The sequence below is a fragment of the Lissotriton helveticus genome, chromosome 1_1 (genome assembly GCF_964261635.1).
Source record: "Lissotriton helveticus chromosome 1_1, aLisHel1.1, whole genome shotgun sequence".
Taxonomy (NCBI): Eukaryota; Metazoa; Chordata; class Amphibia; order Caudata; family Salamandridae; genus Lissotriton; species Lissotriton helveticus.
This window is the reverse complement of record NC_136057.1, coordinates 2,011,004,791-2,011,030,074: the sequence shown is the minus strand read 5'-3', so window position 1 is coordinate 2,011,030,074 and position 25,284 is coordinate 2,011,004,791. Positions and strand designations below refer to the sequence as shown.

At 40.0% G+C, this 25,284-nt stretch overlaps 1 protein-coding gene across 3 annotated transcripts in view; it reads left to right on the top strand.

Annotated features, from left to right (window-relative positions):
- The window catches only part of COL11A1 (collagen type XI alpha 1 chain), a 393,245-nt gene that overhangs the window by 297,984 nt on the left and 69,977 nt on the right, over positions 1-25,284 (top strand). For all 3 annotated transcript variants that reach the window (XM_078644690.1, XM_078644705.1, XM_078644698.1), the window contains 6 exons: positions 4,082-4,135; positions 7,378-7,431; positions 8,322-8,429; positions 15,292-15,345; positions 15,774-15,827; positions 15,924-15,977. In XM_078644690.1, coding sequence (XP_078500816.1) covers positions 4,082-4,135; positions 7,378-7,431; positions 8,322-8,429; positions 15,292-15,345; positions 15,774-15,827; positions 15,924-15,977 — 378 coding nt within the window. The remainder of the gene's footprint in view (positions 1-4,081; positions 4,136-7,377; positions 7,432-8,321; positions 8,430-15,291; positions 15,346-15,773; positions 15,828-15,923; positions 15,978-25,284) is intronic.

Sequence of the window (25,284 nt, the reverse complement as noted above, 5' to 3'; positions counted from 1 at the left end):
AGAGGATCCGTGAGGAGAGAAGAGTTAAAGCGCCAGCGAGAGGATTTAGGAGTAGGAGAAAGAAGTTCAAAATCAGTTATAATAGGAGCATGGTCAGAGATGACAATAGGTTCGATAGAAGAAGATATAAGAGTCTGAGATAAAGAGGAAGAAAGAAAGATATAGTCTAAACGAGAAAAAGAAGCATGTGGTGGAGAGAAAAAAGAAAAATCTATAGTGTCCGGGTGGGTAAGCCTCCATGAATCCACAAGATGAACCTGAGTAATAGTATCAAGGAACTGTTTATGGGGGTTGTGAGGGGTGAAACGAACAGAAGATTTACGATCTAGAAAGGGGTCAATGATCTGATTACAGTCTTCACCTAATAGGAAGGAATCATCTTTATGTTGGATACATTTTGCAGTAATAGCGGGCCAAAAAGAGGGATCAAGGCTTGTACGACCATAAACATTGAAAAAGGTAAGTGGGACGGTATTAATAAGCAACTTGGCCAGAACCCAACGCCCCTCATCATCCTTTTCCTCAAGAATCACCTTACATTTGAGACGTTTGTGGATCAAAATAGCAACACCATTCTTTTTATGAGAGGCTGGCGAAAACAAAACAGTGCCAACCCATAGTCGTTTTAGTTTCAAAGATTCAATATCCGAAAGATGGGTTTCCTGAAGGAGAACAATATCAGGATTGTAAGAAGAGAGGTGGGAGAGTACTCTCTGCCATTTAATCGGATGGTTAAAACCTTTCACATTCCATGAAACAACTTTGAAGGTCAAAACATATTAAACTGTTCAAAATCGAAAAGTGCATAAACATACTGTACAAGGAAAAAGCTAAACATTAAAGAAGTAGAGGAGAAGCCAACTATTAAAAGAGTAGTAGGAAGAATAGGAGAAAGGGGGAGAAGAAAGGGAAAAAGGAGATGGAACAGGGAAAAGGGAGGGATAAGGAGTACAGGAAAGGTAAGAAAAGAAAGAGAAGAAATAATGCATAGAAGACAGTACAAATCCATAAGGATGACTGCAAAAAACATACCTGAAAGGGAAGATACACAAGGAAGATGGGGAAGTGGTGATGCGCAACAAGACGGGTAGACTAGGACCAGAAGTACAACCGCACCGAAACCTCACAGAATTACAAAGGATGACACATGGTGAGGGGAAGAACCGAGAACATCTGCATAAGGGAAGAAAGAAACAAATAATTGAGAAGCTTATGACATACATTCCAATTACCATAAAACAAAACATAAGTGTTATAGGATTCAAACATTGAGAAGGTCAGTTAAACAATACATCAAGATATACAGAGAAGGAAAATAAAAGAAAAACATCTAAATATCAACTAAATATCATCTTGAGAGTAAAACAATAACGTTTACGCAAGAACAATAACAATTACTATCAGCCACTATTTGAAGGTGAAGAATCCATTCCAGCATGGTCATGCAGAAGAAGAAAATTACGGAGTTCACCAGGTTCTTGAAAAGACCAAGACTTGTTTTGATGAGTGACTCTGAAGGTACAGGGGTGGAACAAGCCATATCATGCTCCCAGAGAGCGCAAAAAGGGTCGAAGAGCCAGGAATTCCTTACGCCTAGAAGCAGTGGCATTAGAGACATCTTGGGATATGTAGATACGTTGACCCTGCCAAGATAATTGTCGTTTGGATCTTGCCGCAGAAAGAATGGACAACAGATCCGTGAATTTCAAAAAAAGGATGATAACGCCACGGGGTTTCGTAGAGGTGGATGAGCGTGATCCAAGTCTGTGTGCTCTTTGGATGCTGATGGATGTGGAAGGTGGCATGTCCAAGAGTTTTGGAAGGAAAGAGGTAAAGAAAGAGACTGGATCATCACCCTCAAGAGTTTCCTGCAAACCATAAAGACGAAGGTTGTTCCTCCTATTTCGATTTTCCAAATCCTCAGTGTGGCGTTGCAACGAAACAACAGTCTTCTCAAGAGATTCAATACGTTGTGTGTTGGAGTGGACCTCAGGAATTTGTTGTTCTATGGAGGAGATGCGAGTATCCATAATCTCCCACTTGTCCTTCAAAAGTTGCATATCCCTGCTTGTTTCCTCAATGAAAGGACGTAACGCACGGATCTCTTCCAGAATTAAATCAATCGAAGGCGAAGGAGAAGAATCTGGTGAAGGAGAGTTCTGTTTCAACCTTTTGCTAGATGACGCAGATGACGCAGGGGGGGATGTTTTATTTGATGCTGGAGTACTAGAAGAAGAGCGCTGAGAGGAGAAGGTCGCCATGTCGATGGGTTGTGAGGAAAGAGACAAGTTAGAGGAACTCACCGGAGTCTTCGTAGAGGGGGTAAAGACAAATTTGGGTTTGCGCAGCTTTCCCATAGAAAAGAGCAGGTCAAGAGAGCACAGTTGGCACAGGCACAAATTTAGAATTCCTCACAGTAAAGAGTAGAGAGTTCGAGCCACTTCTAATGGAAAGTTGCTGGTGACACTGAAGGAACTGCCTAGAACATCCTATACAGAGCCGGCAAGGAGTCAGTACAGTGCCCTTCTTTACATTTGCAGCTGACAATTGCTATATCGGTATCATGGCCGTGTGGTCACTGAAGTCTCAGACCAAAATAAACAGCCGCTATGTAAATATCGGTCAGATGATGTTTGTAGCTTGGCAGGAAGCAGCAGTATAACAACTTATTAGCAAGACTGGAGCTGGCTGCGAAAGCGTCACTGTAGGGACAAAGCCATTGCATGGGCCAGAACCGGGTACACAAGTACTTCAGTTGTAAAACATGGGTTAATATGAGGTGTCATATGTTAATAGGACATGGGAAGGGCAGGCCTCAGAATAAAACATAAGGCGGTAGAAACATTGCGGGGAACCACAGGTGTGTGAAAAAACAAGAACCGCGGCTCTTCAGATCAGCCACGGTAATTGTGAAATGGCGGCTGCATCACCTCAAGCCGGCAATACGACCTGAGGAAAAAGCAGGGCGCAAACAGTCTCGAAATGGTCCCCCAAGCTCACCTCAAAAGTCCACTGTTGAGTATGGGTGGTGGAGGGGAGGAAGCGCTGTCAAAACAAGAAGAAGAGAAACGGCATACAAAGTTCCGTTGAAGAGCCGATATTGCCGAGGTGAAGCACAAAATGGCGGGTCACGACAGCTCGAAGTCAGCAACTACGACCAATGCCTCCAAACACATCAGGAAAAGCCGCAAGGACTCTCACTCTGGTCGCGGCATGTTCCGGTTACGAAAACCGATGGTTTTCTGTAGAGACGAGTCCCGTCACCGCAGGTAAGGCATACGGAAGCAGAGCGGTACGGAGGAGCTCCACGCCTAGCCGTCCATCTTGCGCGGCACCTAAGCCACGCCCCCCTCCCCCCAACTTTTAACATAGAAGAAAAGGCTCTGATTTAGAGTTTGGTAGGCAAGTTACTCTGCCACAAAATGACAAATAAACAATTTACTATATTACATGTGCCATAGATTATTATGCACTTGTAATACAGCATGTGGGATATTGTTCAAGGAGAGATAGAACAGGAGTACCCCGTCCCCCAAATCTAAACCAGGCGCTAAATTCCTAATAGTAGCAAGTTTGAATTTGCAACAATCACCAATGTTCAAACGAGAAGAAAAAGAGATGTTTGCCTTTTTTATGCTATTCTAAGCTAAGCATTCTGACATTTGCATTAAATAATGCAGGCTGAGTTATGTCTGACAACAATAAGGAAGGTGAAACATCGTCCTACTTCTGTTCTTTCTAATTAGTACATAAACCAAGGTACTGAGATTAGCAGTGCACACTGCAGATGACATGACACTAGCCCAGTCTCTTTATTTAAAACTCAGCAGTAGTTTACTTCAAAGCCAGGCCATGTCACTCCCCAGCGTAGGAGTCAATACCGGGATTAATCTGTCAACACAAACTGATTGATCGATGCAGAAACACCCCTTAAGGCCGTTACACTTGAAGCAACACTATTAAAGAAACCGGGCTAATCATGTGAAAGGTGACATTTGAAGATACTTGGATATTGACTGCAGTTAAATGGAAGGCGGGATGTTCTGAAAAAAGAGTTTTAACCTCTGTCTTCCAATTACAGGGAGAAATTGGTGAGCCTGGTCAAAAAGGCAGTAAAGCAGACAAAGGAGAACAAGTAAGTTTGAATCTTTTTTATTGTGTTGTTTTTGGTTTAGATCTCTACTTAGTTTTGCAAAATTGTAATGAGGTGATGCTAAAAGCAAGCACTTACAGGTTTTGAATATACATAAGTTGTGTATACAGCAAGAATGCATTTTCCAAGTAAATTGATACCACACCACCTGTGGCTGTATTATATATTGAGTGTGAGATTTAATGTTTCTGAACTGCTGTGAGAGTGTGGGTTGGTGCAACGCTATATTGGAATGCAAAATCAGCTCCGAGAAAAAAGTTGTTGGCCACATATGAGTTTATTGATGGGGTAATGGCAGCACACCCTGCTCTGAAAGCACTCCCGAGCTTAAAGCCCACTGGGAGAAATGGCATAGTGGCCTAATGGCTAGTCTGGGCTAGGCAGTACATGTTTAATCTATTGACTTGTGCATCATTAAATTGATTAGAATCGATAAAAACTGGCCATTACATGGAAAATACACACTGGGTTTGTGTGAGGAAAATAATGTGTTCCCGGTTGCCGAAGAAATTTAGATAATCTCTGTTAAACATTATTTACTTCTGTAGTTTGCAATGAACGGTGGTGGCATTTTTGCTCTTTATTAAATCATTGATGTTGGTTGCAGTAACTCACGTTACATTATTATTCTCGAGATATTACAACTACTCCGTTCTGGGATGTCTTAAAATAGATTACATCTGCTAGTTATTGACTAATCTTAACAGTTGAGTGATTTAGTCATTCATGTTGAAAGTACCACTGCCTTTTAGTATTGCCATTATTCGTGGGTGTTGCTTGGAGCAAATGATCAAATAAACAGATCTAGATTAATTGAATTGCCGATGGTGCCTCGATTACACAGGTTTTTCTGCACAAGTTGTACTTTGCTAGTATGGCCAGATTTAAAGCATGAAATACACCGGCATGTATATTGTACCTGTGCATTAGTTTGGTGATTTTCCACAACTGAGAACCTGGAGCCACTAACACAATTGAGATTACATACAGACAGCCTAGGGTATTGCGGGGCATATTCGCGAGGAAGTGGCGGTGAGAGGCGTTAGCCTCCATGGCTTAAGGCCTCTCACCGCCACTTCAGAAACACCAGGCTGCACCCTATACTCAAGAATGTGGTGCAGCCTGGTGTTTCCCCCTGCGACGGTGCTTAGTCTCACGACTTAACGCCAACGCAGGCACCCTTGCACCAGAGTGCAAGGGTGTCTGCGTTCAGGGAGGTTTGTTTATGTACAGGAAGGTGGCCCTTCCTGAACATAAACACACTTATAATGCTGTTTAGTAGCTTACATGTGTGCTGCTTCATGCAGCACACATGTAAGTTACAAACCGGCATTCTATAAAAGGTTTGTTTATGTACAGGAAGGGACACCTTCCTGTACATAAACAAACCATGGCATTTTGCTAGGTCCATGTGTGCTGCACAAGGTAGCACACATGGAAATAGCAAAAACGAGGAGAAATTAAGCATTTCTCCTCGTTTCGCCACCATAAAACCAGGAATTTTCCGGTCTTAAGTTCGGCGCTGCCACCTATTATCGCCGCCCTTGATAATAGGTGGCAGCGTCTAATTCAATGGGTGTTGCGGTGGTACGCCCCCTGCAACACCCACTGCACGCCCCCTTTCACGCTAAGTACAGCGTGAAAGGGGCCCTATTCTCAATGCAGCTTTAAGCCACTTAACTTGGCTTTAAGACGCCACTTAACTTGGCTTTAAGCCACGTTAAGTGGGTTAAGTCTGCCTTGAGAATAGGGCGCTGGCCCTATCGCCACGGGAACGTCAACAAAAGTGACATTCCCATGGCAATAGGGGCTTGAGAATATGCCCATGCATGTATTGTTTCTTAATGTGATGAAGAAGCAGAGCTCCCCTCACCCCTCATGCAGGGCCATCAGGCCCAGCCATAATGGTAGTGGTGGTCTATCTTCTAGTGCCCTGCTCCTTGAAATAATGCAGAGCGCATAATAAATATGTTTCTGTTGTATTACACAAATGAACCCTAATAATTACTCTATACAAAAACAATGTAAAGTACCAAAACGCATGATCCCATCTGAAATATCTTTCAATACCATTTGGCCATTTAAAAATCAAATGTGTTGCACGTATTTTTCATGGGGTGAAAGATGTTATTCATACTTGCAATGTATGTTCTTGCTCACTGTAGACATGGTCATACCCACCATCTTTATATAATGTCTACCTGGCACCCAGAAGTTATTTTGTAAGTGCCAAAGAGGCAATCAACTAAATGGACTCTGATATTAATGTTTGTGGTAAATCAAAAATGCAAGTGAAAAACAATGGGGTGTCATTCATGCAGACTTTGCCTATTCTAATTTCTGATTTCAAAATGTCAAAAGAGCATTATATATAGTTCTTGCAAGTCTGTCAACAAAATCAAGTTTATGATTGGCTAAAGATCCAAATCTTCTTCCTTAAAATTTCTTCTTGGTCCACAAGAGCTCGAACGTCACCATACATTCAAGTAGATTCCCGAAGAAAGCACTTAACATTATGGGACCATGAGTCAACATAAACAAAGGCACCTTAATATACAGTTTAGTAAAAAAATAAAGAAATATATAGATATAGTGTCAGAAAAAGTGAGCGGTCCACTGTTTATATTATACTCAGACTAACTCATTTAAATAGTACTGGCAAGGGTAGAACTATTACACATCCATCTGTCTTGAGTTGGACCTTGAAACATTTTGATTGTCAGTTCGCCTCAAAGATACAACAGATTCATAAAGTCATGGTATTGGAACAAATCGTGGAGCATTTTCTTCAACCATATACCCCTTTTTAATGTAGATTATAAAGTATCATGTGGAAGAACTCTGGTAGACAATGCCCTCCTAGCACTAAAATGTGTGCTGTTGCAATATTTAATACACAGATCATTTGATTTAAAATGAAATAATATACACCAAAAGATATCCATAAAACCATAGCCCGCATCTGTAAGTATTCTGTGGAAATATGAAAGAGAAATGCTATGAAAACATGTCAGTCATAAATTGAATCATAACATGAGTGAAGACCATCTTGGAGCATTAAACAAACTGAAAGGCTGACTGGCGAAAGGCAAAAGGCTTTTGACTGCAGTGTTCTCAGAAGAGCCATGTCGTAATGTGCAATGCAGTTAGAAAATAAACCATATGATCTCCTGAAATGCTGTCTTTTAAAATACTTTATACATTAATATTATTCTCTCTTTCAGGGCCCCCCTGGTCCACCTGGCCTGCAAGGTCCAGTTGGTGCCCCTGGTCCAGCTGTAAGTAATAATAATGTTTTTACTAATTTCTTATTTTTTTACATAAAGAAGTGGCACAATTGTTTTATTTATGATCACGGCTTGCAGTGTATTACTCACCATGTTACTAATATAATACATGCGTATAAACAAGTTGTGAATATCTTGTACATTTCAGAGGGTGTGTTGTGTGTTGCCAGAGGAAGCATGCAGTATTGTACCTTTTTTTAGAATTAGATTTGTAGGTGATACAATTTACCATCGAAACAGACCAGCTTTTTATAAAGTAAACCATGACCTCCAACAAAGGCATGTCTTGAGACTGAAATAATTGGAGGTTATTTCATGAAATCTTCTAGCAATGGAGACACAACAAAGTTAAATCAGCAGGAACAATTGTCAGAGTAGCCTCATTTGTTATCAGATTGATCATATTCAACACTTTTGAAGCCATATTGAAGATCACTAGTGGTAGAAAATAGAATTAAGGCTCTATTGAAATAAACACATTTTCCATTGCCTGAATGAGTCCAAATGTAGTTTGTCCCACATGTTTATGAACATTGGTAACTCATGTTAAAGTGATAGTAGTTTACATACTTCAGAAAGACAGTAAAGAATTCCATTGCGTGGTTGGCAGAAGGCCTAAAAGATCATCATTTAAAAGCACTGAAAGTGTACTATATATGACAGCATAATAGTATTGCTGAAATTATTAGTTGGTATAGGTTGTCCAATTTTTAAACAGTATCTTAATTTTTGGACCAATTTATGATGAAGGTTTATTCTGAACCAGTTTTTAAGATATTCATGTTAAGCTAGTGTCTTGTTTTCTTTACGTCAATGGAGCATGTTCTCTTGCTATGGAATTTGTATTGTCATACCATAATTTTTTGGGATACGGTTTTTAGGGATCTGATGGAGAACCTGGTCCAAGAGGCCAGCAAGGAATGTTTGGACAGAAAGGTGACGAGGGTTCACGTGGATTCCCAGGTCCTCCCGGCCCCATTGGACTTCAAGTAAGCTTTTACACTGTTTGGTAGATGTGCACATTTCTTGCAATATTACATTTCTTCCCTCCAGAGTAATGAATACTTTGTAATATTGACTGTACAATAAATATATATCTTTTAGAAGTATCAGGTACCTTCAGCAGGAATGTTCTCATAAGAAACGGTTTAATATTGTAATTCCTGATAATGCACTAATTCATATTTGTATTTCCTGTGGTAGAAACAATCCACAAAACAAACCAGATATGCATGCCATATGTTTTGTTAGCTTGCTTTGCTTGTTACCTACAGTTAAACCTTCTCTTAGCAAACAGTAATGAGTTGATATGACAATGTGATAAATATTACAGCTTTTGATATTATGGGCACTTAATCACAAGGGAGGTTGTAGCAGCTGTTACTGGCCCCATCAGAATGATGATAGCTGCAAGAATGGCAGATTATTTACATTCTCCTGACAATTTTGGCTGCTGAAAGTAGTCAAAGTCTCCTGAAAAAAATCTGGGGCAAAAGGAGGAAGTGATATAGGAATCAGATTGACAAATAAAGATTCCTCCAGCATTTTCACATTTCTCAATGGGAAATCAGGGTCATCTCATAATAGACCAAATACTTGCCAGCCTAGAAGTTAACAATACCACGGGTGTCAGTAACCCTCGGCGTGGGGAAATATCAGTCTGTTTCCCAAACATAGTGAAGGCCAAGGAACCCCTTATAGGAAAATAAACATGCACATTACAGAAGAGCCAGTAGGCAATCCCCATCCTGTGATACAGGGGAAATGTCCTGGGTGCCACACTAGAAATCATGCTCCACCACAGAGCCTCGTTAGTGAGGGCAATCACCACTATCACGAAAGGGGTTCACTTTGGATGACCTTTGACATCAGAGCCTTGCTCTGATGATGACAAACTCCGGAGTCTCCATTAAGCTGCCATGATTGTCAATCTCATTAGGTGAAATACAAACAGGGCATTCAGAAACATGCATGGACAGGGCGCACACCTTTACAATGCCGTGAAAAGAACTTCAAACCGCTATCAAGTGTAACCTTGATCCATATGGGTACTCTGGATATGTCTTGATGCCATCCATTTTTAAGAGTATGTGCATTAAAAAAAGATTGCAGTTAGAGTAAACAGAGTTAAGCATTGCTTAAATGTTTACTTTATTACCTAAAACCTGTCTGAAAAACTCAAGAAGGTTTGAAAATGCTTCGTTTTTGGCCAGGGCTTGGAACAGGTTGCAGGTCTCTATAAACAGGCAGTCAACTGTTTTGACTCTTGAAATAAATAAGACTGGTTACATAAAATGGTCACTAATTATGCATTGTTATTCTGTGGCCAGTCTTTAATTTTGCAGTGCAACCTGTTAACTATTAGGTTCCATCTTAAAATGTCCTGTTGCATAGGGCCTGAAAATGACATGCCTAATTAATGTTCATGCTGCAAACACATGGATGGTGACTCTAAGGAACACCAGACCACTACCCCTGTGTTTGTGCTCCCAAATGGAAAAAGTTTTTTACAATGTTCTTTGTTTCTTAAAAGAACCTGTACAGCTTTATAAAAGTGCTTCAATTTTGGAAAAAGTCTGGGGGGTGGGGGCAGTGTTTCCTGGACCACTGCATACAGGGCTGGACTGGGAACCAAAACCATCCCTAGGAAACTGCTTGGCTGGCCCGCAAGGGTGGGATGTAGGGGGGTGAGGTCAAGTTGCTTTCTAGGGCCGATTTCAGCCAATTTTGTTACAGGGGGCCGATATTGCTGGCTCCGGTAACAAAAATCCCACCCCCGAGGGACTCATAACCGGCCCCCACCCTGGCAGCCCACCGGAGAAACGCCCAGTGCCCTCTTCGGCCGGTCCGGGCCCTCACTGCATACCCCCACTAATGTTGCTAATCTCATTCACAAAGGAGATGGTGCCCAAGGGGTCCCCTTCTCATTTATGAATCAGTTACCACCTTCAATGAGGTGTCAGTAACTAATCAGTGGTTCAGAACTACAATTGAAGATGCAAACCATTGAGACATAAAAAACTGGGTTGCAATTAGTAAGGAATACCCCTTTCACACCTCTTCCTAATTTCAATTTGGTATGGGTTTATACACCCATTTTGTGAGTTGAGAATATTTTTCCAACTCACAAAATGTGGTTGAACATACTAAAAAGTCATTTGTCTGTGATTTTGTGAACACAGTTTTCAATTGCAAAAAGGCCTCATACATATGACCATAAAAGTAAAAAATATATTTTTTAGTTCACGATTGGGGACTTCCTCTACAATAGATGGATTGCACATGGTATATAAGTAATATTAATATGGCATCAATTTTTTCTTTGTTGAAAAGTATATCTCTGGTCAGTCCTACTCATTATTAGATATAGAAATGCATTAGAACATCATATAAACGTTCCCTTACCTTATTCCAACGAATTTGAAATTTGCTTGATGAAAAATGTGCAGTATTGAAGAAAATGCCTTATGCTCAGCGCGCTGGCTGTGTCTCAATCTGATACAAAGGCAGGCAGGATAAATAGTCACCACTTTAATAGGAAGATCAGAGCCGAACCCAGTAATTATTTATTTAGCAGGCTTCACATGAAACGATATTGACCAGAGTGCAGCTATGAGGTTCCAGATCTTAATGTGACTTAAGATGACATCTGACATTTCTTAACTTTCATAAAGTCATTCAAGGTGATAATCATTGCGACGCCACTAAGAAGAAAAAAAAGAAAACGCCAACCCACTGCAAACTCTGTAGATGCATTTTACAATAAAGCATGATCAGTGATATTTTCTGTCATCATTATTTGAAGACACTCTCTTTACGATTATGCAAAATCATGATCTAAGCAGAATAAGAATGTTGTTACTTCGTTGGAATGATGCCATACATTTTTTGACAATCGGAGACTCCAAAATCAAACCATGCAACCTTCCTCTTTAAACTTTTTAGGTTGCAAAGCATAGATAAGACAGACAGATTTCAACAATGCTGTGTGCCAAGCGTTTCTTCCGATTCATTTCATTTAAAATATATGGAATATTCTATATATAGAGATGGGGACTTTCGATATATATATATATCTTAAAAGACCACTGGTCTCATGGCTCAGTGGAAGGACATTTTCACTCCAAAGGTATTTGCCTTATAATTTTATTAAATAAGAAAATGCCCTGGCATCCCAAGATACGGGGGCACAGCAAACCTGATGATATAGAGTATAATATATTATATCATAGATGTGTAAATCTATTTAAAAGTGTTTAAAAGTGTTTATTTATTCAAGTTTGCCTAGTTTAGCATGTCTAAAATAAATCTATTAGGTTCCATAAAATATTTGCAGTATGTATGTAAAGGATAACACATTAAAGGACTCATTTTACGATGTCCATCGTAAAGCCTCCTTGTTGGAATCTTTTCCAACTGACTCAGGTTCGGGCAGTTCAACTGACCAATTATGATGGTTCCGAACACCGTTCGGTCGGACTCTGATAGACTTTGATGGGAGCCTGTGTTTCGACCGACATCACAGGCTCCCATTGAAAAGCAGGGTGGTTGAAGAAAACCTTGCACCCTGTAGAGGGCACCCCATGGTGCCTGCCACACTGTGCAATGCATGGTTGGAAAGAGGGGACCCATTGGTACAGCCATGGGCCCCAACTGGAGGCCTCAAAGGAAAGGGGTGCCTCCAAAGTTAGTTTCCATCAGCCGTTTCATTCGGACAGACACATTCGGAACGACTGGCAGAATCCGACATCGTAATCAGTCGGTCAGAAATGCAGCCTATTGAGCTGTACAATTCTGCTCTGATTGGCTTGGACTCTCTGAATGCCGATCCGAACCGATTCGGAATGACTGACCAGTTACCTTGTATCATAATTGGTGGGTCTAATATGTGTCTCAGCTGATCGGAAACATGGGTTCCAACACAGGTTCGGACAAACATAATGCCATTCGGAGCCTTTCCGACTGCATCGTAATTGGCCCCTAAGTATTCACAGTTCAGCAATAGCATAACATAACGAAACTCAAAGTAACATAACATAACATCATATAAAATAAAGTAGCATAGTGCAACATAAAATGACATAACACTTAAGCTACCCGGTGTGACTAGACTTGTGTAGAACTCCTATTAACTGAGAGGTTGCAAATTCAGTGTATAATTAGACAAATACTTAACCTTACTTAACTAACTCAGGACCTTAAGACTAAATGTAAATGATGTCCTCTATCCCCAGTCTGGTCCCAAATCAACTGCACCCCACTAAACAGAGTATATCTTGCACTACTGCCCAACGTCTCCAGTCAGTTGCATGTTTATATGTTAGTATCTATGTTAATGTGAATACAACATCAATGTGCAGGATAGAACACATCTAGTAACCTACCACCTTAAAGTATTTCTACATCCCCAACCTCAACTTTCCAGCAAAGCAGCATTGCAAAGGACAGGTAGTGGGAATGCAAGGATGATAAAAGCATTGAAAGACAGCATTGGTTTCATGTATCAACAGTTCACAGTAGTGTCTGCCCCATATAGCCACAACTCATGGATTTGGTAGTATAGGTTTGTGGCAGCTTTGAACCACCAGAAGAGATATTCTTTCTAGTGCTTACATCTTGTGTTGAGAAAATCTCTGGTGGCCCATTGTCACCCCACTGCATAAGAGCACCTTTTAGTAGTCAGCTGTCACCACTGATGATCACACCCAGGTTATTGATGGTCTTGTAATAATAATATTTGAACTTTCCAAGGCATTTCTGATATTGCCAATGGGTGTTCTTAATGTTTGAAATCTAAACCAGTGCCTTAAAGGCAACACTAAATACAGGTACATTGGGCAGATTTATGAAATGTATGGACGTCTAATTAGGAGACAAACAGAACAGATATTATTCAATGGCTACAGAATATTTTTAACATTAGTGTCCAACATACCACTGTTTGTTTGTTTTTTCACTATTTCATTTCTACAGAATTGGCTAACCTTCCTGCATGTTGAAACAGCACATTCCCATTTCTGCATTGTGTATATTCTGCTATCAAGTATACTCTTCCAAATCTATATGTGGTCCTCTCTTTCCTCTCCTTGCATCTTTCCTTTAACAGCTTGCCCACTTTGTATGTGTCCAAATGTCTACTCCCTACCTCTCTCTGCCCAAAGATGTGTATTTTCCTTACCACAATCTGGTTGCACATCCACTGTCCTATGCTCTAGCTTCCCTTTCCAAACCCTGCTCTTGGGTATTGAAGTTTGTGGACCAAGTCTACAGCAGCAGCACAAGTCCCAATGGAAAATGCATGTTTGCAAACATCCCTGGTCACTAGTGGAGGGCCACAGTGGGCAGGGGCCCTGATAGGGGCCCCAAAAAAGCCTTTTTGCCAGCTTTCTCACATCTGAAGAATCAACGTGAAATGGCTGGCAAAAAGGTGCATCGTAATCCCCACAGCAGTGCCTGAGAAGGCATCACCTCCATTATGGGGAATGTGATCATATTGACCATCTCACAGTCTCCTTGTGCCCATCAGAAGTTGTCGGTCGGTCCCTGAGCCATTGCGGTCCGACAGACCACAATACTTATGAGACGATCTGACCCCGGTTAGAGACTCGGTGACCGACGGCACGTTGGTGTCGATTCCAACGACAACTTAATGGGCCCCATAGAATGAAGAATTTATCTCCACATTAAGTTCCTATTTTCAAGACAAGGTTTTCTTTGTATGAACTTGTGTAGATACAGGAAAAAGCAAATATTATTGTAATAATTAAGTTAATCTACAACTCAAGCCATTAATTTTCTTTTGTACCTTAGCATCACCCTCCCTTTTCTGTCTGACATAGGCAGCAGAGAGAGAGAGACAACTGGCTTACCTTAGATTTCAGGATAGTGGGTGCAGCACATGCATGATTACACATATATGCCCTAATAGTGCACTTTATTGTCAGTTATCTAAAATGAAGAAGAACTAAAGACAATCCCAATATTCATTATTTTCATTACAAATCCATTACACATTATCAGAAAGTCCATGTCAACCTCCAAAAGAAGCAATATGCATTCATCAGGTTTGAACTCTGTGCCCTCTCTATAAAATGTGAATCACTGAAACCAACACACAGGGCCTAATTTGTAAAGGTGTTCCAAAACCTAACAAAGGATTAGGAATGGAAAATGTGCCTTTATGCACATTTTTGTGGATCAATGTATAGCTGTCTTCAGCCACAAAAAAAACCTGAACATTATTGTAAGCCAGGTCGACCCTCTTGCTAAATCATGTCCATCTTTCCTCTTTTCAGAAAGCCTTAAGTCCTAAAACATTAGGAAAACAGGCTGGACTATACGTGGTTCTTGGCATTCTTGTAATACGCACGATCTTCTGAAATTTCTTGGTTGTTATTAATTAGATAAGGCAAAGAAGTTTAACAAACAGAGCCAATGAAAATTGTCCTTACAGAAAAAACATCAGTGGAACCGTAGGGAGAACTTACGATTGATTTTTGTTTTTTAAAATAGCCCCTTAAAATGGAGGATTTGGAATAAAGCACCAGATTGCAATACTGGATGCAAAACACTCAGTATATGTTATGTAACAACTGTATAGAATCAATATTAATATTTGTACAGATAATTTCTCTTAAACTAAAACATTGTCTGTTGTTGATTTATATTCAAGCACTAGGTGTAGGGATTCTTTAGAAGTTGTTTTATTTATCAAATGTCTGCATCATTGAATTGAATTCCCAAAACGTATTTGATCATTATTACCCTACATCGAAACGGACCACACCTGTTGGTAGTGATCATGCTGTATGTAGCAAAGGAAAATATCCTGTTTACTTTATGTTTCTTCAGGGTCTGCCTGGCCCACCCGGTGAAAAGGGTGAAAATGGTGATGTTGGACCAATGGTAAGAACATTGCTTTAGAATATTTTTTCCATATTTTTGGTAAATAATTATACACGCATCAGTCTAAAATATTATTTTTATTTCATTTGGAAATATCTCTGCAGGTTCCAAATTTTCCCCATTCCATTGCATGCCTGTGGTTTAATTAATCAACAAACAATGATTATTTGAAAACAAGCTTAACATTTAACTCCAGATTTAGTCACCTGGCAAAGTGGAAAACTATGTTACCTTTAATTGTAGCATGATTTCAAATTTTAAAAAGGGTGGAGCTACTGATTAATTATTTTGTACCTATAGACAGATATTTTGCTGACTGGCAATAACTTATAATTTGGGTACTGTGTGCTTGTATGTTTGTTACTGTGTCGTATTTGATGCTACATTTCTAATGCAATTTTTTTGTCACTTTTCATTCTTGTTGACAGGGTCCTCCTGGTCCTCCTGGCCCCAGAGGCCCCCAGGGTCCAAATGGAGCTGATGTAAGACACAGTTTTGGCTAAGTAGAAATGGACATCATTTAACATGGTTAGATTGCACATGAGAACTTCCCATTTCTAATATAATATTTCTTTCAGGGCCCTCAAGGACCCCCAGGTTCAATTGGCTCACAAGGAGGTGTTGGGGAGAAGGTACGTTGAATTATGTGAACTAAAATTCTAGTTAGGATTTCATTAATTTTGCTTACAATAGGATTACCAAGATTTCTGCTCATATCACTTTTACAATGTGGAATGGCTGCCCCCTCAGAGGTTTCCACAGATACATTTCACCCAGAAAATCCTCTTGGAATATGTCTGTATGAATCTCATTAGAATATAGTGAAAATGCAGACATTGGTGTGGAAACACTGATTTGCTCAGGTAATTCCAATTTCCTTAAGGAGGAATATTGCAACAATGTTATGATTACACAAGAAACACGTATGGGAAGCTGCAATATTGGTAATTGTGAGTGCAGAATTACGTGATTTTGTTTTTCAGCATCACCTATAATAAGGAGCTAATGATAAGAGATGAACTGTATCACCGTAGGACCTTTAGACCGAGAATGGTCCTGCAATTTCTCATTAGTGTTAGTGCATTTTCTTTAAACACACTTGCATTAAGATATTTAGATATTTCCAAAGTCATGTACATATTCTACATGATGTAGTCCAGGTGGTATTTGTGCCTCATGTCACACCATCACATGCTCTTCAAAGTTCTCTGTGCATCTTATTTATATATTATTTATTTATTTATTTGAGAGGTGTTATATAGCGCTGGCTGGACCCGTGGGTATCAGAGCGCTTTACATGAGCATTGATGTTATAGAGAAGACAATTGTTGAATAGAATTTTTTTTAAAAGTCTCGATGAAAAAGAAAATATAACAAATATGCAAAAAAGCATAGATTGTTACAGTACAACAGTTTTTCCATAGTATACAGAAAAAGATGTCAGGATAAGAGACAATTTAAATTAACAAATGGGCAAAAAAGCTATTTAAATAGGGGCAGGGTTATCAAGAAATGCTATTTGGCATAGGAACAGTATAAAACTAACAGGAGATAAAATACATGAGTAAAGGCTATCAAGCAAAACTGTTTTGGTACGATGACAAAAACACAGTATACAGCTCATAGTTGAGTGCAGGGGACGTCAAAGTTGGAGGCTGGTTGGCGAGGAAGGAGGAAAAGATTGATAAGTAGAGAAGAGGGAGAACAATTTGGGAGAAAGGAAGTAATGTCGGAGGGAGATTCAGGGGGGAGTAAAGAGGGCAGAGGAGTGGAGCCAGATTGGTGGATGCTTGTAAGAGGGGACAGAGGCAAGGTTAAGGACCCCAATATTTGTTGAGAAGGTGCGATTTGAGGTATTTTTTAAAGATGAGGTAGGAGGAGTTACAGCGCAAATCCCTAGGGAGAGCATTCCAGTTCATTGGGGCGTTCCCGGAGAAGGACCAACATTGTGTGGTTTTCTTTTTAACAGAGGGGGGACAAGGAGTAGGGCATTAGTGCTTCTCATCGTATGGGAGCAGCCTGCTTTTTTGAGTTTATTTGTAAGGTACAAGGGGGTTTGTTGGTGAAGAGCTTTGTGTGTTATGCATGCAGTCTTCCTTCAACAGGTAGCCAATTGTGGGCTTTGAGGGAAGGAGAGATATGATCAAAACGTTTGCAGTCTCTGATTAGCCTGGCAGCTAGGTTGAGCACAGATCTAAGGGGGGCAAGGTGTACTTTGGGGGTACCAGAGAGGATAGCGTTGCCATAGTAAATTTTGGAGTGATTCGACAACGGCTTTAAAGTCATCAGCTGGAATGAAGGGTTTGATTTTATTAAGATGTCGGAGAGTGAAGAGAGCTCCTTTACCTGAATAAGTTTGTTGTCAATAGTGAAATGAAGAGATTTCGCTGAGTTTGATAAGGAGAGCAAGCAGTTAAGATCATTTAGGTCAGAGAGTCAGCTTTGGATGGGGAGCTGGTTGCTGTTAGGAGAGAAGAGAATTAGTTCTGTTTTTTTGGGGGTAAGTTTGAGGTGGTTAGAGAAAAACCATGTGCATGTGCAACACTGATCGGTTTGTGGAGAGCATTAGTATTCATAATGTTTACTTCATTTACAGCTTTTTCACAGCTTTTCATAGTCAGATTCCAATTTGAACATACAAACTGCATTTTAGGTGTTCTCTGATCATGTCACTTTTAACATACCATGAACAATAATTCGCCTTGCTAAATTCTCCACTTAATTAACTGGAGGCTCAGTCCTAGATCATAGACAAGTTACACACTAGGTCAGATCAGATCACTTATAATTGTCATGTGCAGTTTACTTTTAATTATTTTCTGAAATAATCTTAATCTTTCATGATGGACAAGATCTAGTTTGTGCTCCGGATGGTAGGTCTGAGTCTTTTAGAGGGGGCAGCATTTTTGGAATGACAAGATATACCATGGTAATTATTAGAAGATAGCATTTTCTTTTTCAGCCTTCTCCAAGTAAGTAAGCCTAGGGTAATGTGCAATAATGTTCAATAAAGGGAACCCTTCAGGAAACAATTATTTCTCTTTTTACAGAGATCAAGGTTTTCCAAATCATTTCCTTTTACAGATTAGGACAGTCACACATAGAGACATTAGAAACAGAAGATTGAAAAACACATTCATTCATGTTTACCATAATATATATATATATATATTGTCCATGGATGTGAAAACATCTGAATGACAAGGGTATCAGAAGTAATACTATCCTCTCTCTGACCTAGATGACTTCACTTGTGCATGCCACTGCTCCGCCTGTAGCATCTCAGCCATTTTTTTCTTGCTCAGGTATTAGAGGAAGTATATGCAGTAATAATGAAAGAAGACAGAAAAACATGAAGCACAATTTACTCCTTGTTTGATTTGCTGACTTAAGACTCCTGAGACCACCAGCAGCAAGGGCGGATATTGTGCGGAACTATCCATAACTGACATTCATTGTCTTGAGTGCTCCTACCCAGTCCAGAGAAGTCACATCAACCCTCCACCAAAAACTGATACTTCCCAGGCACAGCCCATAGGCTGGTCCATCACCCTACACTGCATTTCGAGCATCAAAATGTCAGCATCAACCAAGCGTTTGGAAGACCTATCCTTTGTCTGCTCCAGCTATCCAAAACTGCTTTCTTGCCTCTGAGATTTCAAACCAAGTCCCTGTTAGGACTACTGCAGACTTCTGCCTGTTCTCCCTTTGTCTCTGTGCGAATAATGTTCCCAGACTTGTGAGCGGGAAGTAGCTAATCATCTCCTGAAGATTCCTCCCCTGCCCTCTTCTTTTCCTAGGAGAGGACTAATTCTGCCAAATTAGGGAAAAGATTTGTAATGTGAGTTGGCAAACAGAATGCGAAATCAAGAGAGAGAGAGAGGACCAGAAAGCTAGTCCTTATCCCCGGGGTAATATGTGATTTAATCAAAAAGAGACTAGCTCATATTTATTTTAGATTACAAAAAACAAGAAAAAGACTCTGGTATGTTTCGTCATAGAGTTGGAACACCTGGTGAGTGTGTTCAAAAAGCCCTCACCCACCAACCTAGTTGGTGGCATGCTTCATCATCGGGCCCACCCAGTAGCACCTAGCGTGCCCTTTCTTCAGGACCTAGATAAGGTATGCGAAGGAGGCACTACAGGTCCAGAGCAGGCTCTGCCCAGAAAAGCTGGTCAAGCCTTTGCCACCTCCCAACCTTGAGGTCAGACTGAGCAAAAACTAGCGTGGTCTCGAGAAGGGAATCCCCCCTCTCACACATAGATACACTTTAGGGCGTGTAGACACATAGTCTAAACCACACTTCCATTAGCTTACCTACACTCACCCCCTTTTATCTAGGTCCTGAAGAAAGCCAGCATAAACATAAGGCACTGGCTGAAACGTGTTGACCCATTGGATGTGAGAGGTCGTAACTCGCCTCTTACATCCTCCAGCCTTATTTTTTAACCGCTGACGGAGGCCCAGGTATTAAAGTCTAATTCTACCCTCGGGTACTGGGACCCCCGCCAAGCCGTTTTAACATCACTTTCTTAACTATCTTCACTGCACACTCAGCAAAATACCAGCTCCGCTGTAATCAGGCGTTGAAGCACACCCGGGGCACGCTAGGTGCTACTGGGTGGGCCCGATGATGAAGCATGCCACCAACTAGGTTGGTGGGTGAGGGCTTTTTGAACACACTCACCAGGTGTTCCAACTCTATGACGAAACATACCAGAGTCTTTTTCTTGTTTTTTGTAATCTAAAATAAATATGAGCTAGTCTCTTTTTGATTAAATCACAGTTGGCAAACAGAGTAATTAAAATGGAATAATAGGATAGTTAAAACACAAATCCAATCTAGGACTGTTCAGGGAAATATAGCAAAAGTCAAAGCAGATAAAGGAATGGATATTAGTCCACACTGATATAATGTATGTGCTCTGGATACAAGGAAATATAACATCAATGGCTGAGCACAAAGCCCCTTAACCAGGTTGAGCAGCAGCACACCTTATATTAAAGGTTGACTACTTGTAGTCACTGATCACAACCATCTAAACAGAAGCATATACGGAGTGATATTCCATTTAGGAGGTTCCCTCACAGATGAGATCTAAATACATGGAGGTCAACAAAAAAACTGGGAAAAAGGGAAGTTTACAAGTTGGAACTCCCAAACTAGAAGCATTGAAAAGGGAAAATAGTCAGCAACTATTCAGAAGAAGCTATTATAAGTGGTATTAAATGAATACATTAAAAAAGCTTTAAATACATTGCATGCAATTGGAGGTAAGGAAGACTGACATGTGACATCAGCAAAAGGATAATGGTGAGTGGTCATATTTTCAACTTATTGTTGATAGTTAGAATCTGCTTGACAGGGGTTCATAAGACAAGATGAACCTTTAACCATGAATTTAATATATAAGAAAATGTCTGAGAAATGACAAAATCTACTTTCACCACATTATAGGTAATAGCACACTACCGGCTAGTGGCTTATTTCAATTAAAAAATGATGTTGATTGATTCTACACATGTGGAGTTACAAGCAATCACAGACTAAAGTATGATGTGCATGAGAAAACAAACACACTGTTATTTCCCTCACATACATTTTAAATGGTTTTCGAAATTTTAACTACATTTCGTATTCAGATGCATATTGCCAATCCCATCAAAAATCAAATTTAGGTTCCACTCAGGTAACATTTGACACAGTTATAGAGACTTGAAATTGGTAGTTACTTAAGGAAAAACGTTTGTAGAATACATTTTTTAGCTCTGTCTCTAAACACCTTCTGTGTAATGCTGGACATTTCACACAATTGATCCTGTGTCAATTGACTGGACAAAACAGCAGAGGCAAGCAAGGCACACCATGGTTAAATGTCAGGGAGAAGTCTATCACTGTCGATGAAACTTCACTAGGGTAAACCTTTCATTGAATCCTTTTGTTTTGTGACATTGCCCATAAGGTACAAAAAGTTAAAGTCAGCAAATTATACAATACAAAGATGTACCTCCCATGAATAAGGAGAGCATCACATATAAAAATACACACAAATCTATCATTTTGAATAGATTCACAAGCAAACCTTTTTGTTCATCACAAGTTACTACTAAGCTGCATCTCTAGACGTGCTATAATGGTACATGAAATCCATTCTATAGGAGACAAATTGCACAATAATTCTAAACGACTCTCTCCAATATCACTTTACCTCTGCTTCACCATACCATTACATCCGATGAGACACACTATGAGTCATAATACTATATATGCCCCAGACACCTCCACCACCTATCACTCATGGTAGGGTAGGTCAGTAAGCTGTTTAATTAGTGGGTTCATCTCTACCCTTGCACCACAAATGGTTGAGATTTGTAATGTACCCCACCATTTCAAACCAGGCACCATCTATTCTTGGAGTCCATGTTTGTTATATGTTCTTGCTTACACTGAATTTATCAAGTTTGGTTCCTTATTATGGCATGTTCTTGGTTATGCCTTTTGTCCTATCACCTCATTTCAAAACTAAGTAGGTTCAAGATATTTTCCTGACAGACAGCTCAAAGGCCAACCCTCCACCTTTGTTTTATAATTCTTACTCATACAAATAAGTCTCCTTGTAAGGCTTTATTACTTCTCTTGCATTTTTTAGAAGCTTTCCGAGAAGGTGGCCTATAATAGGCACCTAGATTCCTAACAAGTAACAGGTAAATTCACATAAATGTTAGCTTCTGAATTGCATGGTAAAAGTAGTAAATCAAAGTAACTGCATTCATTGCTTCATTCAATAAAACCATTTGAATCATTAGTAATAGATGTAAGAAAACAAAGATTGGGATATTGCTTAAAACTCACAAGTTCATTGAATTGCTGCCAATGGGGCTTCAATGTGAGTCTCCCATCTTCCTTATGAAGGGCTGCATTAGGATGGGCTAATTAGAAAATTTCAAAGAAGTGGAGAATGTTTTATCAAGACACTCATCAATCCACTCTTCATTGTTTACTTTTACAACAATCAGAAAGTCAGACACAGATATTTGGAAACAATTTCCCAAGCCCAGTCCAGCACAATCTGTTATTGATCATTAATTCCCAAACCAGGCTCATAGCAAAAGTGGCATGCCATTAACAAATGAGAAACACAACTCTCCATGGAATTTCGTAAGCTATGACAAAATCTCTCAGATATGCCTTCTCTTCCTGCAAGGGCACTGTTAGCATATTGAAACTCACATCTCATTTATTGTTGTCTCATGAGACCCACGTGAATACAGTGAATAATACCTTCTTGCAAAAATCCCTAAATGAGAGCATAAAAACAACAAAATATGTCTTTACTAAAACCTAGAGAATACTCTGTAGTTGTATAAGGGTGTGCACCTATGTAACATTGCATTACACTTTAAAAGATATAAGTTGAAACCACACACAACCTCACATTTTCCATTGAAGTTCTTTTATTTTCACAAAGAAGGCTTCTGAGAAATCATGGCACAAGATACATATTAAGGACCAAAATTATGTTTCTCGCACAGTCTCTTTACATGAGTGCAATTAGCAATCAATGTGGGAGTTAGAACTGCTATGTTTGTTTAATAAAAATAGTAAGTCAGTGTTTTTCATTTACTTAGACACAGTGGGGAGATATGTGTTGATAAAACCAAATAATTAGTCTTAAAAGGCCAATCTTACTAAATCCAATGATAATTATACATAGGAAGACAAATGGTACAAGGAAAAAGGTTTTCACGCTTCAAAGAATTTGCAACTGCACATGAAACATATTTCTGTACTGACTGACTGACTGACTGACATACTTATAAAGCGCCCGATTGTCGAGGTGTCTTGGCGCTAGGAGTAACTTTTTGCCATTGCACAAGCTAGCTCGGTTCTAGCGCTTAGGGAACAGCCAGGTCTTGACCAGTTTCTTAAAAAGAGGCCTGTTTGACTGTAGTCTAGTGGTAGTAGGTAGCATTCCATAATTTGGCTGCTCTGCGGGAGAGGCTTTCGCCTCCCCATCTTTTTTTAATATTTTAGGAACCTATTCTAGCCTTGTGTTGGCTGACCTACGATTCCATTGTGGGGAGTACCAAGAGAATAAATTCTGAATGTCCGTGGCTCCCCCACCATATAGTGCTTTATGCACCAGACAAAGAGCTTTGATTTCTAATCGCTGTTGGACTGGGAGCCGGTGAAGCTGCCTTATTCTGGGGGACATGGGATGGTATTTGGGAATATCAAGTAGTACACTTGCTACTGCATTCTGCAAAGACTACAGTTTGGCTGTCTGGCCTTTGTCAATTCCCAGAAATAGACCATTAGCATAGTTGATTTTAGAGAGGACAAGAGCTCCTATTACTGTTTTCCTGAGGTTCAAAGGAATAAACGGCATGATTTTTCGCAAAATTTTCAGTGTGAAGAAACAGGAGGAGGTTAAATAATTGATTTGTTTAGTAAACTTTAATTCGTTTTCAAATATTATTCCAAGGTTTTTTGCCTTAGTAGGAACAGGGCAGTTACTCACCTCGGATTGCCACCACAATTGGCTCCATACAGATGGACCCTGCCCATACTCAATGACCTCAGTCTTCTCAGTGTTGAGCTTGAGAAAGTTTAGGTTCATCCAGGCCATAATGGAATTTTGACAATTTTGAAAACTAGCGGCTGTGGCGTCCACCCTCTGCATGACAGATACAACTATCTGTGTATCGTCCGCATATGAGTTTAGCGTAAAACCATGATCTTTAATTAATCTGGCCAGAGGGGTGACGTATATGTTGAACAACGATGGAGACAAAGCCGATCCCTGTGGTACTCCACACGGGAGACAGAAGTTTTCTGATTTGAGATTATCACCATAGATCATCTGTCCCCTGGATGCCATAAAAGATGATAGTAAGGTTAAGGGTGTATCTTTGACAGCTATTACTTTCAGCCACTGCATCAGTACTGCATGGTTAACGGCATCAAATGCTGCTGATAGGTCAAGCACGATTAGGACGGCTCTTCCCCCACATCCATCTGTCTACGGATCTCCTCTGTGGCCATACTCAGGGCTGACTCGGTGGAATGGTGGGATCCAAAGCCATGTTGGGGGAAATCTAGGAGATTGTTACTATCTAGGTAGTCGGTGAGTTCCATGTTAATAGAATTTTCTAGAATTTTAGCTGGTATTGGAAGGCTCGATATTGGGGGATATTGTTTCATCTCAGTAGGATCCAAAGTGGCTTTCTTCAGGATAGGCCTAATACTTGCCTTTTTCCAAGACTACGAAAAGGTCCCCGAACGGGTAACCTCATTTAAGAACACTGATTTTTCTAGACACCGATGCAAGATGGAAGGGGGATATTGGTCACTAGGAGAACCAGACTTGGGCAGTAGTAACAGATAATTTACTTTCTCTATCGTTAGAGCAGAGAACCTTGACAAGCTGCTCTGAGTTGGATTATCCTCCACGGAATCTTCATTTTTTTCAGTAGAAATAGGTAACGTCTCGAGAAAATCGTTATAGACTTTCTGTACTTTAGTTTGAAAGAAGATAGCAATCTTATCAACAAAGTTTTGGTCAGGTGTAAATTGCTTATCCTGCTGCCGCTGAGATAAAACCGTCACTGTTTTAAAGAGCTCATTCAAGGAATTTTTGGCCGCTTCTATTTTTGTTGTAAAAAATACAGTTTTTGCTTTTTCTATTGCTGCCTTGTATTCCTCTAGAACTAGATTATAGGCCAATTTACATTCCTCACTGTAATCCGTCCTCCAAAGTTGTTCAAAACATCTACATTTGTATTTAATGAGTCTAATGAGTCTAAGATCTGCGTCATACCAGGGTGCAAACTCCTTGTTTCTTTGAAAATTCTTTGTTACTTCTGGAGCTAGCAGATCTACTGATGACCTAATCCAGTCATCAAATTTGCTAGCTGCTCAATTGGGGTCAGAGACA